The sequence below is a fragment of the Populus euphratica genome, unplaced genomic scaffold (assembly GCF_000495115.2).
Source record: "Populus euphratica unplaced genomic scaffold, PopEup_1.0 scaffold179.1, whole genome shotgun sequence".
Taxonomy (NCBI): domain Eukaryota; kingdom Viridiplantae; phylum Streptophyta; class Magnoliopsida; order Malpighiales; family Salicaceae; genus Populus; species Populus euphratica.
Window position 1 is genome coordinate 192293 of NW_011500059.1, and position 12122 is coordinate 204414.

General features: G+C 35.1%; 1 protein-coding gene across 1 annotated transcript; it reads left to right on the forward strand.

The window, feature by feature from the left end:
• Positions 1-210: 210 nt before the first annotated feature.
• PIP5K4 (phosphatidyl inositol monophosphate 5 kinase 4) lies at positions 211-3875 on the forward strand. Its single transcript, XM_011002128.1, has 8 exons — positions 211-1373; positions 1605-1772; positions 1876-2041; positions 2135-2251; positions 2374-2567; positions 2759-2889; positions 2991-3063; positions 3180-3875. The coding sequence occupies exons 1-8, from the start codon at positions 211-213 to the stop codon at positions 3466-3468; spliced, it is 2301 nt and encodes a 766-aa protein (XP_011000430.1). The 3' UTR covers positions 3469-3875.
• The last annotated feature ends 8247 nt before the right edge of the window (positions 3876-12122 follow it).

The window sequence follows — 12122 nt, forward strand, 5'->3', positions numbered from 1 at the left end:
AGTTTCAATAGCTATTTTCGGTCCCTTCACAAAAACAAAAAGAAACAGGAAATGGTGTAAGATGAAACATTCTTTGATATTAAAACTTAACCCCATTTTTATATTTTGATTTTACTACGTCTTCTTCGTTTTTTTTTTTGTTTTTATTTTCATCATCATGATCTCATGTCATGTTCGTGTATTAACGTGAAGAGCAAGGCATTGGAAAAAATGAGCAAAGAACAAAGCACTGTTTTCAGGGCATGGGAGGCCACGATACGCAAGACTCAAGCTGCGAAGAAACGAGCAAATAGCATCTTTGGAACGATCTCTATAGCTCATGCCGAGGATGATAATGATGATGACAATGATAATAGAAACTTGGCGGAGCCTTATCATGCTGAGAAGATTTTGCCTAATGGGGATTATTATACAGGGCAATGGTATGATAATTTCCCTCATGGACAAGGCAAATATTTATGGACCGACGGGTGCATGTATGTCGGCGAGTGGTACAAGGGAAAAACGATGGGGAGAGGAAGGTTTAGTTGGCCTTCTGGAGCTACGTACGAGGGAGAATTTAAGAGTGGATATATGGATGGAATTGGTACATATACCGGGTCTAATGGGGATACATATAGAGGACAATGGGTCATGAACATGAAACATGGTCATGGCTTAAAGCATTTTTCGAATGGAGACTGGTATGATGGCGAATGGCGCCGCGGATTTCAAGAGGGAAATGGGAAATATGAATGGAAGAATGGTAACCATTATGTTGGTGAATGGAAGAATGGTTTAATGTGTGGTAAGGGTGGTTTTGTGTGGACAAATGGGAATAAGTTTGATGGAAATTGGGAAGATGGTTTGCCTAAAGGGAATGGAACATTCAAATGGATTGATGGGAGTTTTTATGTGGGGAATTGGAGTAAGGATCCAAGTGAACAAAATGGGACTTATTATCCTTCAGAGTCATCCGTAGAAGGTCTTGAATGGGATCCTCAGGAGGTGTACAAGGTTCATTTGTCTGATTCTCAGGTTTGTCCCGGGGAGAGGGTTTCAGTATTGCCATCTCAGAAGAAGCTTGCAGTTTGGAATTCATCGAAAGGCGGTGGAGACAAGCCCAGGAGGATGTCTGTTGATGGGAGGGTAAGTGTGGGCATAGAGAGGGCATTTGATAGGATGAATATGTGGGAGGGAGAGGATAATACTAGTACTTCTGGTGACCGTGGGAGATTTTCGGATGCTGATTTATTGGGTCTAAATGTTGAGGAAGGGATTCCAAAGATGATGCCAATTATGAGATTACCGAAAACTTGTAAGAGACAAGGAGAGACAATATCCAAAGGGCATAAGAATTATGAACTTATGCTCAATCTACAGCTAGGAATCAGGTATTACTTACATTGTTAAGGCTCTATTTATGGAGTTCAGCTGCTTATTCATTTCTTGTTTGGACAAAAATTTTGTATGGTCGTTACAATTTTCTTGTTATTTCGTCAAAGCTAATCACCTATATTGCCGCCTGAGGCTACCTCAGATGGGTCAATCAGGGAATCTTAGGATGCATTTTGCAAATCTCAATTCTTCTGTTACTCATTGTTGGATATGGAGTGATTGCACAGGCATTCTGTTGGAAGACCTGCTCCCTCTGCATCCCTAGACCTGAAGGCTTCAGCTTTTGATCCTAAGGAAAAAGTATGGACCAGATTTCCTCCAGAAGGAAGCAAATACACTCCGCCGCACCAGTCAACGGAATTCAAATGGAAGGACTACTGCCCATTGGTTTTCAGGTATAGACTCTGCATTATATGTGCTGCTGCTGTTTCTTCTGTTTTGCTGACCGATTCCCTTGCTTAAAAAGCAAACATTGTCACCAATCCTGTCCCTCTTCAGGACTCTGAGGAAACTGTTCAAGGTGGATCCAGCAGATTACATGCTATCCATCTGCGGAAATGACGCGCTTCGGGAGCTCTCATCTCCTGGAAAAAGTGGTAGTTTTTTTTACTTGACGAATGATGATCGATACATGATAAAGACAATGAAAAAATCAGAAGCAAAAGTGAGTCATGAAGTTTTCTGCATGCATGTATCTGTTAGAAAATCAACTCTAGCTATTAGCCATGGTCAGATTACATTTTGGTTTATGGTACAGGTGCTAATAAGGATGCTTCCTGCCTATTACAACCATGTCAGGTCCTATGAGAACACCTTAGTGACCAAATTTTATGGTCTGCATTGTGTTAAGTTAAATGGGACTGCTCAGAAGAAGGTATATTTGCCACCAATGCTAGGAAGAATAACTTATTCAGCTAGAAATTCACATGAAACAACAAGGACAACATTAGTATGTGTTTTAGTGTAGCAAAATATATAATTCAGTATATGATCCAGGTACGCTTCATCATCATGGGAAATCTCTTCTGTTCTGAATATACCATCCATAGACGATTCGACCTGAAAGGATCTTCCCTTGGTCGAACCACGGATAAGCCAGAATCGGAGATTGAAGCAACCACTATCCTCAAAGACCTTGATCTGAACTTCATATTCAGACTACAGAAAGCTTGGTTTCAAGAGTTTTGCAGGTGATAGTTTAACTGTTAAGTGTATTTAACCCGTATTACTAAGAGTCCAGCAGCTTTAATTAAGATTTTATAAGGACTGGTAGAATTCTCTTCTTTTTATTTGATTTCCTGGAACCAACATATAGGGACTAATGTTATTTTTATATTTCCCTTCACGTACTTCTGTTGGGCTTGTGTAATTGATTTTACAGGCAAGTGGATAGGGACTGTGAGTTTCTTGAACAGGAGAGAATTATGGACTATAGTCTTTTGGTGGGTCTTCATTTTAGAGAAGTATCACCAAACGGAGATCTGATTACCTCTGGAATGCGGACACCTCCAGGTTATTTCTCATCCTTTCTCAGGATTATGATGGCTTGATTTTCAAATAAAACTTCGCTTATTTCTCAACAAGCAAGACACAGTTAAGTTCTTAATCTGCAGGCGAAACTGAAAGTGACGATGGACCTCGCCTTTCGAGAGCAGATATGGATCAGCTTCTTCTAGACCCTGACATGTAAAATACCTTTTCATTTGACCATTACACAAATCTTAAAGTTTTTGAACCATTATGATACAAATTTCAGACAAAGAAGTTACATGCTGATGTTAACTGTATATTGGGTAATGCAGGTGGTCTCGAATCAAATTGGGTATAAACATGCCAGCACGAGCTGAAAGAACAGTAAGAAGAAGTGATTGTGAGTATCTTCTTGTAGGAGAGCCAACTGGAGAGCTTTATGAAGTTGTAATGTTCTTTGGTATAATTGACATACTTCAAGACTATGACATTAGCAAGAAGCTAGAGCATGCATACAAGTCCATCCAATATGATCCAACCTCAATTTCAGCGGTCGATCCTAAGCAGTATTCAAGGCGATTTCGTGATTTCTTACTCAAAATTTTTGAGGAAGAAATTTGAAGGTTTAACATTGAAACCACCAGTATCTTACAAGTCTTGTGTCATTGGTTGCCAGCGGAAGGCCTGTCCCTGCCAATCTATGATTCAGGCTGTAATTTGTTGTTGCATGTTCAAGTGTGATAATGGGAGTCTAGTTTCGAGTTATCGCATCGATTTGTTCATTCCTTCTCTGCTTTCTATGTAATTAGGTATATATTATGCACCTTGGTAAAGCAAGTTCATGATCACACGGAGTGGTGTAAAAAGATACATATTGCCTACCCCAACTAGTTGGGGATCAAGGCTTTGTTGTTGTTGTTGGCAAGTTATAGCAAAATGTTATAGTCAGGAGATGGGCAAATAGACTCCAGCCGTGTAACTTTTTTACTTCATATTCGTTTCTGATCAATTCTTCTCTCTTAAAAAAAGAGAGTTCCCTGAGATTTTGGCATTGGTCTTGAATTGAACTACAGAATTGGTTCAGATTTCTGTGTATGCATTAGTGTTGTCAAGGAATTTTTATGAATCGACATCTGGTTTACATTGCAGAAGAACCAAATTGGAAGAATATTCATCCTTTGAAATCTAGTATCAATTATAGATTGTATCAAGCAGTGGCCCAATCAAACACTTCTACAGCATGTTGGGTTTTCTCTAAGATATACCCTCACCTGTCTATCAAAATATTATGGCATAGCCAATACAAAGATGTTGCACGCCAGCAATGCAAAAGCGCTCAAATGCGGATCCTAGTGCTTTTGAAGAAGAAATATATATGGAAGCTTACATAGATTTAATAAAAGCTTCATCATCGAGCTCCTCCATCCAAATTCCACACTCAGATGCAAATTTTTTGTTGGGTAAGTGGCTGTGTGAAAGGAAAGATCGATGGATTTAAAATCTTATCCTTCAATCGCTAACGAAAACTCGCTTATATATGAATGGTAAGCGTGTTTTTCCATGAAAGAAAATAAGGAATCACCTTCAACAAGTAGTTTTCCACTCGTTTACTTTACCGTAGTAACACATTGTTGAGCGGGAATGAGAAGTTTGAATATGCAAACAACATCCAATCCTATTCAATACGCAAATCATTTCGGATCCAGTTGAATTTGTTTTATATTTCTCACCTACAGTGCATGCAGTTTTGCATGCAACCATTGCGATTCAATGCAATTCACGTAGTGAGAGAGGAGTCATGTCCATAAAAGATAGCAGATGAAATAAAGAATGTAATGACAAGTATATCCAAGCTCGGTGGGCAGTGACCGTGGGGGGTGGCAACATGAAGAGGCAATTTCAAGTTTACAAAATCATCACGTAACACAAGACTTCAAATATTTAATTGTTTATTGTTGTCTGACATCTCAAACATAAACCTTGACAAAGTACATCTCTGAGTTTTTATAACAGCGCAGACAAACTGTCTTGAACTCTGAAAACTTGAAGGCACTACGTTTGAGAATCTGGCTGCACCTCACATGAATTATGGCAATAAGTAGCATTCTTTTGATATATTGGCTTTCCTCTAAATATGCAACATGGCTGCCGTGTCGTTCCACATAACAGATGACATGGGCAAACCCTGCTTTTCACAGATCATTGGCCGATTCATCCATCAGAAAGATGTTGGAATATTGCTAATTATCTTGCTGTCATTATCAAAGAAGATGGCTTTTATTGTGAAAGAAAAAAGACCAACTTATGAGAGTAAAAAAGAATTGCTGGTGCAGTATTTGCAACTTTTTGACATTATCAAAGAAGAAGGCTATAATGATGGGTTATTGATAACAGTTGCTAATATCAAAAGAAACTATACCAATCATTAACAAAGAACAACCACCATTGTTGACAAGTATAGAAGGAGATGTCATTGAAACTTATAAATAAACACCAAGAGTGCAGCATAAAATGAGGGTTAGAGTAAAGGGAAGAGAAGAAGAGAGAAAAAAAGTGACCATATTATTATGTAGAGGAGGAAGAAATGAAGCCATTAGTGAAAATATTGGACATGCCCGCACGCTCCCCCACACGCCGACGAGGTGGCAGTCTACCAGCGCAGACGCGCCTCACGCTTCTTTTTCACCCGGATGGGCTGACCCGACCCGAATACCAGTAGACTTGACCTATGTGATTGACCCAAATATTGATGACTTCAGCATGACATAATTGTGACGTCAGCAATGACATCAGCATGATATAGTTGTGATGTCATCATGCACAGTAAGCATGTCATGCCAGCGCTTAATCACCTAACACATCATCACAGGGGCCCACGTCATCAGCACGAGCCGAGTCGAGTGAGCCGAGCCAGTTTTGAGCCAAGCTGCAAGCTGAGGGATATGATCAAGTGTAGATGATCCTACGTGTAATCGGATCTAAGATTGAATCTGAGCCATTCATCAAGCCAGAATTGTTTTGATCAAATTGTAGCCGTTTAAAATGCGATTTGGACGAGTTCAAACTTGTTTCCAGCTAATTTGATCATTCTAGATGCAATGGTACGATCCGATGGTTAAGATTGAAACCAGAAATAGCAGTGGTGAATTATTGAAGAGAGATTGCCCAATCAGGAGGCATCTGATGGTCATTATGGTGGTCGATGTAGATGAAAAAGAAAAAATCGTATATGTTTGCCCAATTACATGTGTTAAACAACTAAGTGGGGAATTTTAATTGCCTTGAGGGAAGGTAAAATTGGGATACTCTGGAAACCCGATCATGTGGACGATTTGAGGTAGAAAGTGAAATTTGATGAAGACCAATCTTGACGAATCTAAGTATTAGTAATCTCGCTAGATGTTGAGAAATCATGTATAAAACCAGGATACTCTAGATCATTTGCAAACGAAAGCCGGGACAAAGCTAGCAAATGGTTGTATATACAAAAAGACAGTACGATGGATAAATATGGCGTAAGAAGTTTTGTCTGGGAGATTGGGTTTTAAGCAAGATCAGTATGACCCCTCCAATCTTTTCTAGGAGCTTGCTTAGTTAAAGGATTATCCATAAGGTACTATTTTCGTAAATATAGCAGTTAGTAATGAAACGATTGAAAACTAGCAAAATGATGGCATAAAGAAACAGTTGGGTTCCGTATGTTCAAGGATCTGATAAAGTGGTGATTTCTCCAAGAAGTTAGATTCGGTGACTGTGATTTCTCGAGGGGAGAATTGATGAAGACCTTGATAATGGTAGAGAAATACAGCAAGGAGATGAAGATTGACACCCTATTTTGACTTGGACAGGTGCTGTGACATGATGAGCTGCTGTCAAACATAAGCAAGGAATATAGAGAAATCTGGAGAATAGAAATTGCACGAGGGCATATGAAGATTGTGTAGGATTACCCATAGGATCCAATGAAGTACTGTAATGAGACAGCAGGTGCAAGAAGAAGTGTTCCCAGATGAAGCTCAGAGCAGAGACTATGTAGAAATTATACAACAGGAAGTCTCTTGTGCTCTTGATAAAGACAACATGCGAAGACCTTTCCAATGCATACAAAGATGGAAAGAGAGTTGTTGTAGATGCACCTAATTGAGGGGGTGCAAATGCTTGTGATAAAAGGCGACCGCCTATGATGAAAGGTGAAGAAACCAAAAAAAAGTTGGTGTAGGTGGAGCTATCAAGTAAAAAGGTTTAAAAACTCCAAACATAGAAATCAAAGTGGAGGATTGCGATGAGTATGCCGCAACTTTCTCTTTTTGTGTGATCAGTGGCAGTTATCTCTCCCATAGTTCACATGGTGGTAGAGAATTTTTGGAGCCACTTTGAAGCATCCCAACTAAAGAAAGATGTGACCGCCTATGAAAGGCGAATACACCTTAGAGAAGGTGTGAGAGTCATGATAGGTGCCCCAGTTTAGACTGCCTTATGACAACAGACAAAAACACCTTAGAGAAGGTGTGAGGGTTGTGATAGAAGCCTCATTTCAGACCGTCGCATGACGATGAACGAAGATACTTCATAAGAAGGTGTGAGGGTCGTGGAAGGAGTCTAGTTTAGAACCCCCCAAAGCCAATGTGATGGCTAGATATGAGTGGACAGATGCATATGGATAGCCAATGAAGTGGCTATGATGAGTATGGAGACAAATACATGATTGATTTTCATTGATATTGCCCCTAAGCTAAAGATCAATGAGCTAGATAACATTTGTCTTGGACAATAAATGGATAACTTGTAGAGCATTAAGACACGACTGTTAGAAATGAGCAGAGGACATGCACAGGTTCCGAGAACAAGTTGACTATTGTGAAAGTGGTGAGCTTGGTAATGACATTATAATACTCAGAGTATGAAGACAAATATGGATCAACCTTTAATGACAAGCGTTAACACTATTCAGATGTGATGTGGTAGACCATCTGGTTGTAATGGTTCTTTTGTGTAAGAAAAGGTGTATTTTAGTTACTCTGATAATTGAAAGGTTTGACGAGTACCTGTAAACTTGGCCAAAGATGCTCTCAAAATGGTAAGCGTGAAAGAGCTGCAAGATGCAAGTGTGTGCTGAAAAAACAAGAGGACAATTGCCCACATAAATGACAAAGGGGGTGATTGTTGAAATATTGCCAATTATGTTGGTGCCATTGTCAAAGAAAATGACTTTCATTATCAAATAAAGAAGGCCAACTTGTGAGAGTCAAAAAGGGTTGCTGGTGCAACATTTGCAGCCTTTTAACATTATCAAAGAAGGAGGCTACAATGGTGGGTTATTGGTGGCAGCTGTTAATGTCAAAAGAAGCTACACTAACCATTAACAAAAAGAGCAACCACCATTGTTGACAAGTGTAGAAGGAGCTGTCATTGAAATCTATAAATAGACACTAAGAGTGCAGCATAAAATGAGAGGGTTAGAACAAAGTAAAGAGAAGAAGAGAGAAATAGAGAAGGACTACCACCAGTAACCTTGCTGCTATACGCAGCAACAACCCTATATAGCAATGAGAGATGGGAATTGAGTGGATGTCATCCTTCTCCGTGTGTTGTATTTTTTCTCTATCTCTAATAATATATACTACTCCCATGGATATAGGTAATTTATCGAACCACATTAAATGTTGTGTGTCAATGTGCTTAGTCTCTTTTGGATAATGATCATAAACACCACCGTTCCACAAAAAGAGCAAAATCCCCAACAAAAGAAACATCAATGGCAGAAATTTCTTATTTCCCATCCTATACCCTCCCTGATCACCATTCATGGAGACCTTAAATCTTGGCATAAGCTATCTACAAAACAAGAAACACATTGAGCTAAGTCATATAGATTGGATGATTCATGCAATGCAGGTAAATACATTTGCTGTTAAATATTTGAAGGGCATAAAATCTGGTTAGCGTGTCTACAAGATTATATAACACCTAAATCAAATATTTTTTCTCTAATTAGAAGAGCAAACATTCATCATTTTATCTAAACTCTGTATATATGTTTATACACACGCTCCAACATGAAAGTAGAATATTGATTGGGGTTATCAATTATATAATGATTGAAGGGATTGAAGGGGTTAAAAAAAAAGTAAAGAAAAATAGCAAAGCCAATCAAACTCTAAAATTCTAAATAGAGTGGAATAAAATTAAAAAGAAAGAAATTGAATTATTTATTTGGGTAAGAATTTGTTACCATATTTTTTGAATTGAGAATAAAAAACGTGAATGGTAACGTCGTAGATTTTTCTTGAATTTTAATGGAGGAAGCTAAATTGGAAAATTTTATTTCTTTGAGTATATTATATTATTTATTGAACTTAAATTTTTTTATAAATATGATTTACCAATACAAAAAATTAAAAGGACAATATTTGATATACTGTCCTTGCATCTAGACAATGCAATTAGCATCATCTGGTTTGATTATATATAATTATTAAGTATTAAGAAAATAATATTTTTTTGCCTTTAGGATTTTAGAGGATGAATTAATTTACTACTAATCCCAATTAGTGAGGAAAAACATGTAAGAAAAGTAAAAATATGCAATAGTTGTAATTAACAAAAAAAAAAGTGATATATCCCCTTTTAGTTTTAAAAGTTCAAATTTACTCCTTTTTTATACATTCTCTCCCTTAAATATTTAAATATTTGTCTATCAATCTATGGTGTAGCATTTACTATGTTTATGATGATTATTTCAATTCAATATTTTATCTAATAATTTCATTTAAATACAATTTCTCATTACATTTATACTGTTTTATATAATATAAAAAAAAAACTTTCGCATTGCCTTCCTCACCTATAAATTCTAGCTCTATTCATAGCCTCGCTTACAAAGTATGATTTACACATTTTCTTTCTATGCATGTATTTATGTGTATATTATATCCACTGTTAATATTAGATATAGTTATGAATCAATTTTTTACCTGAATAATATTATTTTAGTTCAAAATAAAACTTAACCTAAACCAAGTTTTAAATTAGCAAATCATTAAATTAATTTTTTTATATTTTTTTAATTGTTTTATATATAGGTATAATAAAAAATAAAAAATATTATTTTAATATATTATTAAATAAATTTTTTTTAAAAAATTAACCTTGTACTTTTATCTCAAATATCAATTGGAGCATCAAAACCTTACAATCCCAGGTTGCCAAGAATTTGAGCGGTTGCCATGAATTCGAGTTTATGTGGATGGAACTCATGCGGTGTTAGATAAGCGGCTGGGGGATCATGAAAAGGACTTGTGTCACGCAAGTTTTTGTGACCAGAAGGAGCAAAGGAAGCTGTCCTTTTGGATGGGTGGCTCTTAAGAGCTTGTAGAAGTCCATTTTCCAGTGCCAAAAGAACACGTAATCGTTCCCTTTTTATCTTTATTTTTTATTTGGTCAACGAGAATACAAGACTTGCATCTATATTAATATTCTAGTGTTTTTCTCGAGTGGTTTAATTCGCTGGAGACAGTCATGGCTGCTTGAAACCAATCAGAATTGGACACCTAGGATTTTGAGGCATGCATTGTATTCACGAATCCATAATAAAATAAATATCGCATGTAAAGCTGCCTGTTTTTTAAAATTTTGATTTTTTTATTTGAAATTAATTTTTTATATATTTTTTATTTTTTTAATATGCTAATGAATCCTTAATATTCTTTTATTTATTACCGTGTTTATTCTTTAGGCAAAATACCATCACTCATTTTTACTAAAAAACTAAAAAAACATTATAAACAAAAAAGAAAAAGAAAAAACAGATATAAAAATAAAAAACAACTTCTGAAATGAAAGTGACTAAACATGAACAAGAGGGATCCACCAAAGAAGATCCTTCTTCTCCACTCTTTTTTTAAAAAAATAAGAGAAATAATTTTTTGAAACAATGTTTTAATATATTTACAAGTAAAATAAGTTATTATTATATTCCCAAGCACTTATTTAAGACTCTATTTTTTTTAATGAATTTTATATAAAAAATCATTATATATATACATAGTTTTTCCCTTACTTCTCTACTATGTATTTGTTGGTATATCTATTATAATAGTAAGTCAAAGATAATTGGGCTCTGTGCAGGTAGATTTGATTTTTCTAAATAAACCGTGCTTGCATGTACGACACGTCATCAACATGAATAACGTATCATGCATGCATCAATCTTTAGTGTTCAATGCATTATTGTAAACACACAAGATGCAACCGAGCAGTAGAGTTAGATATAAAAAAATGCAATATAAAAATTTACTAAATAACATAAATTTTTTTTATGAAAAACATATTTAATCCTTTTAAATTTTAAAATTAAAAATCTTTTATGAACAATTAATCTATGCTAAAACCAAATCTAATTTAATTTTTATCTAAAAAGTCAAATCCTATTTCTTTTTTTTAAGCATTGAATAGCTCAAGTTTAATTTTTTTAAATTCAAAATGATGATATTTTCTTTTAGTGGTTTTTTTTTTTGACGAGATTACTTCAACATGACTTTTTTCTCTCCTTTTCATCGTGGTTATTAAACTTATTTTCCATCACTTAAGTTCTTTAATTGTGAAATTATTAATCAATTACTTTGTATTTGTTAGCCAAGGACAAAATTAAAAGTGGAAGAAACAACATAGAAAAGATACCAAAAATAAATGGTATATTTAAAGATGGTGCAAAAATTCAATTTAATCTAGTATTCAACATTAGAATTTTTTTGGTTCCTCGTGTCTTTCTAAATTTGATTTTGATATAAAATTTTATTTTTTTTAATTTTCTAGTTTCTAATTTGTGAAGGAAAAAAATACTGAATTCTAGTATAGAAATTTTTTTTTTATTATTTTAGTATATGTCAACCACTAATTTAGTTAATCTTAATATCCACAAGTTTCATTTGATAAAAATAACTTTATATCAATTGTTTAAAATCTAAATATTATCTAAAAAATAGATCAAAGTTGAGTTTTTTTTAAATACCTTTTACACTATTTCTTTGTTAAATTAATGTTTTTAAGAGTGTTTTTGAACATTTTAATATATTAAAGTTAAAAATATTTTTAAAAAAAATTATAACTTTAAAAATCATATACACCGCATTGTCACCTGCCAATATATTAAAATTAAATTGAATGAACCTAACAATGTTAACTTTTTCTATAAATAAAGGAATCTTTGTACTTGAAATAAAATAAATAAAATAAAAGGAAAATTAACAAAAACTAACCAAAAAAAGAAAACTTCT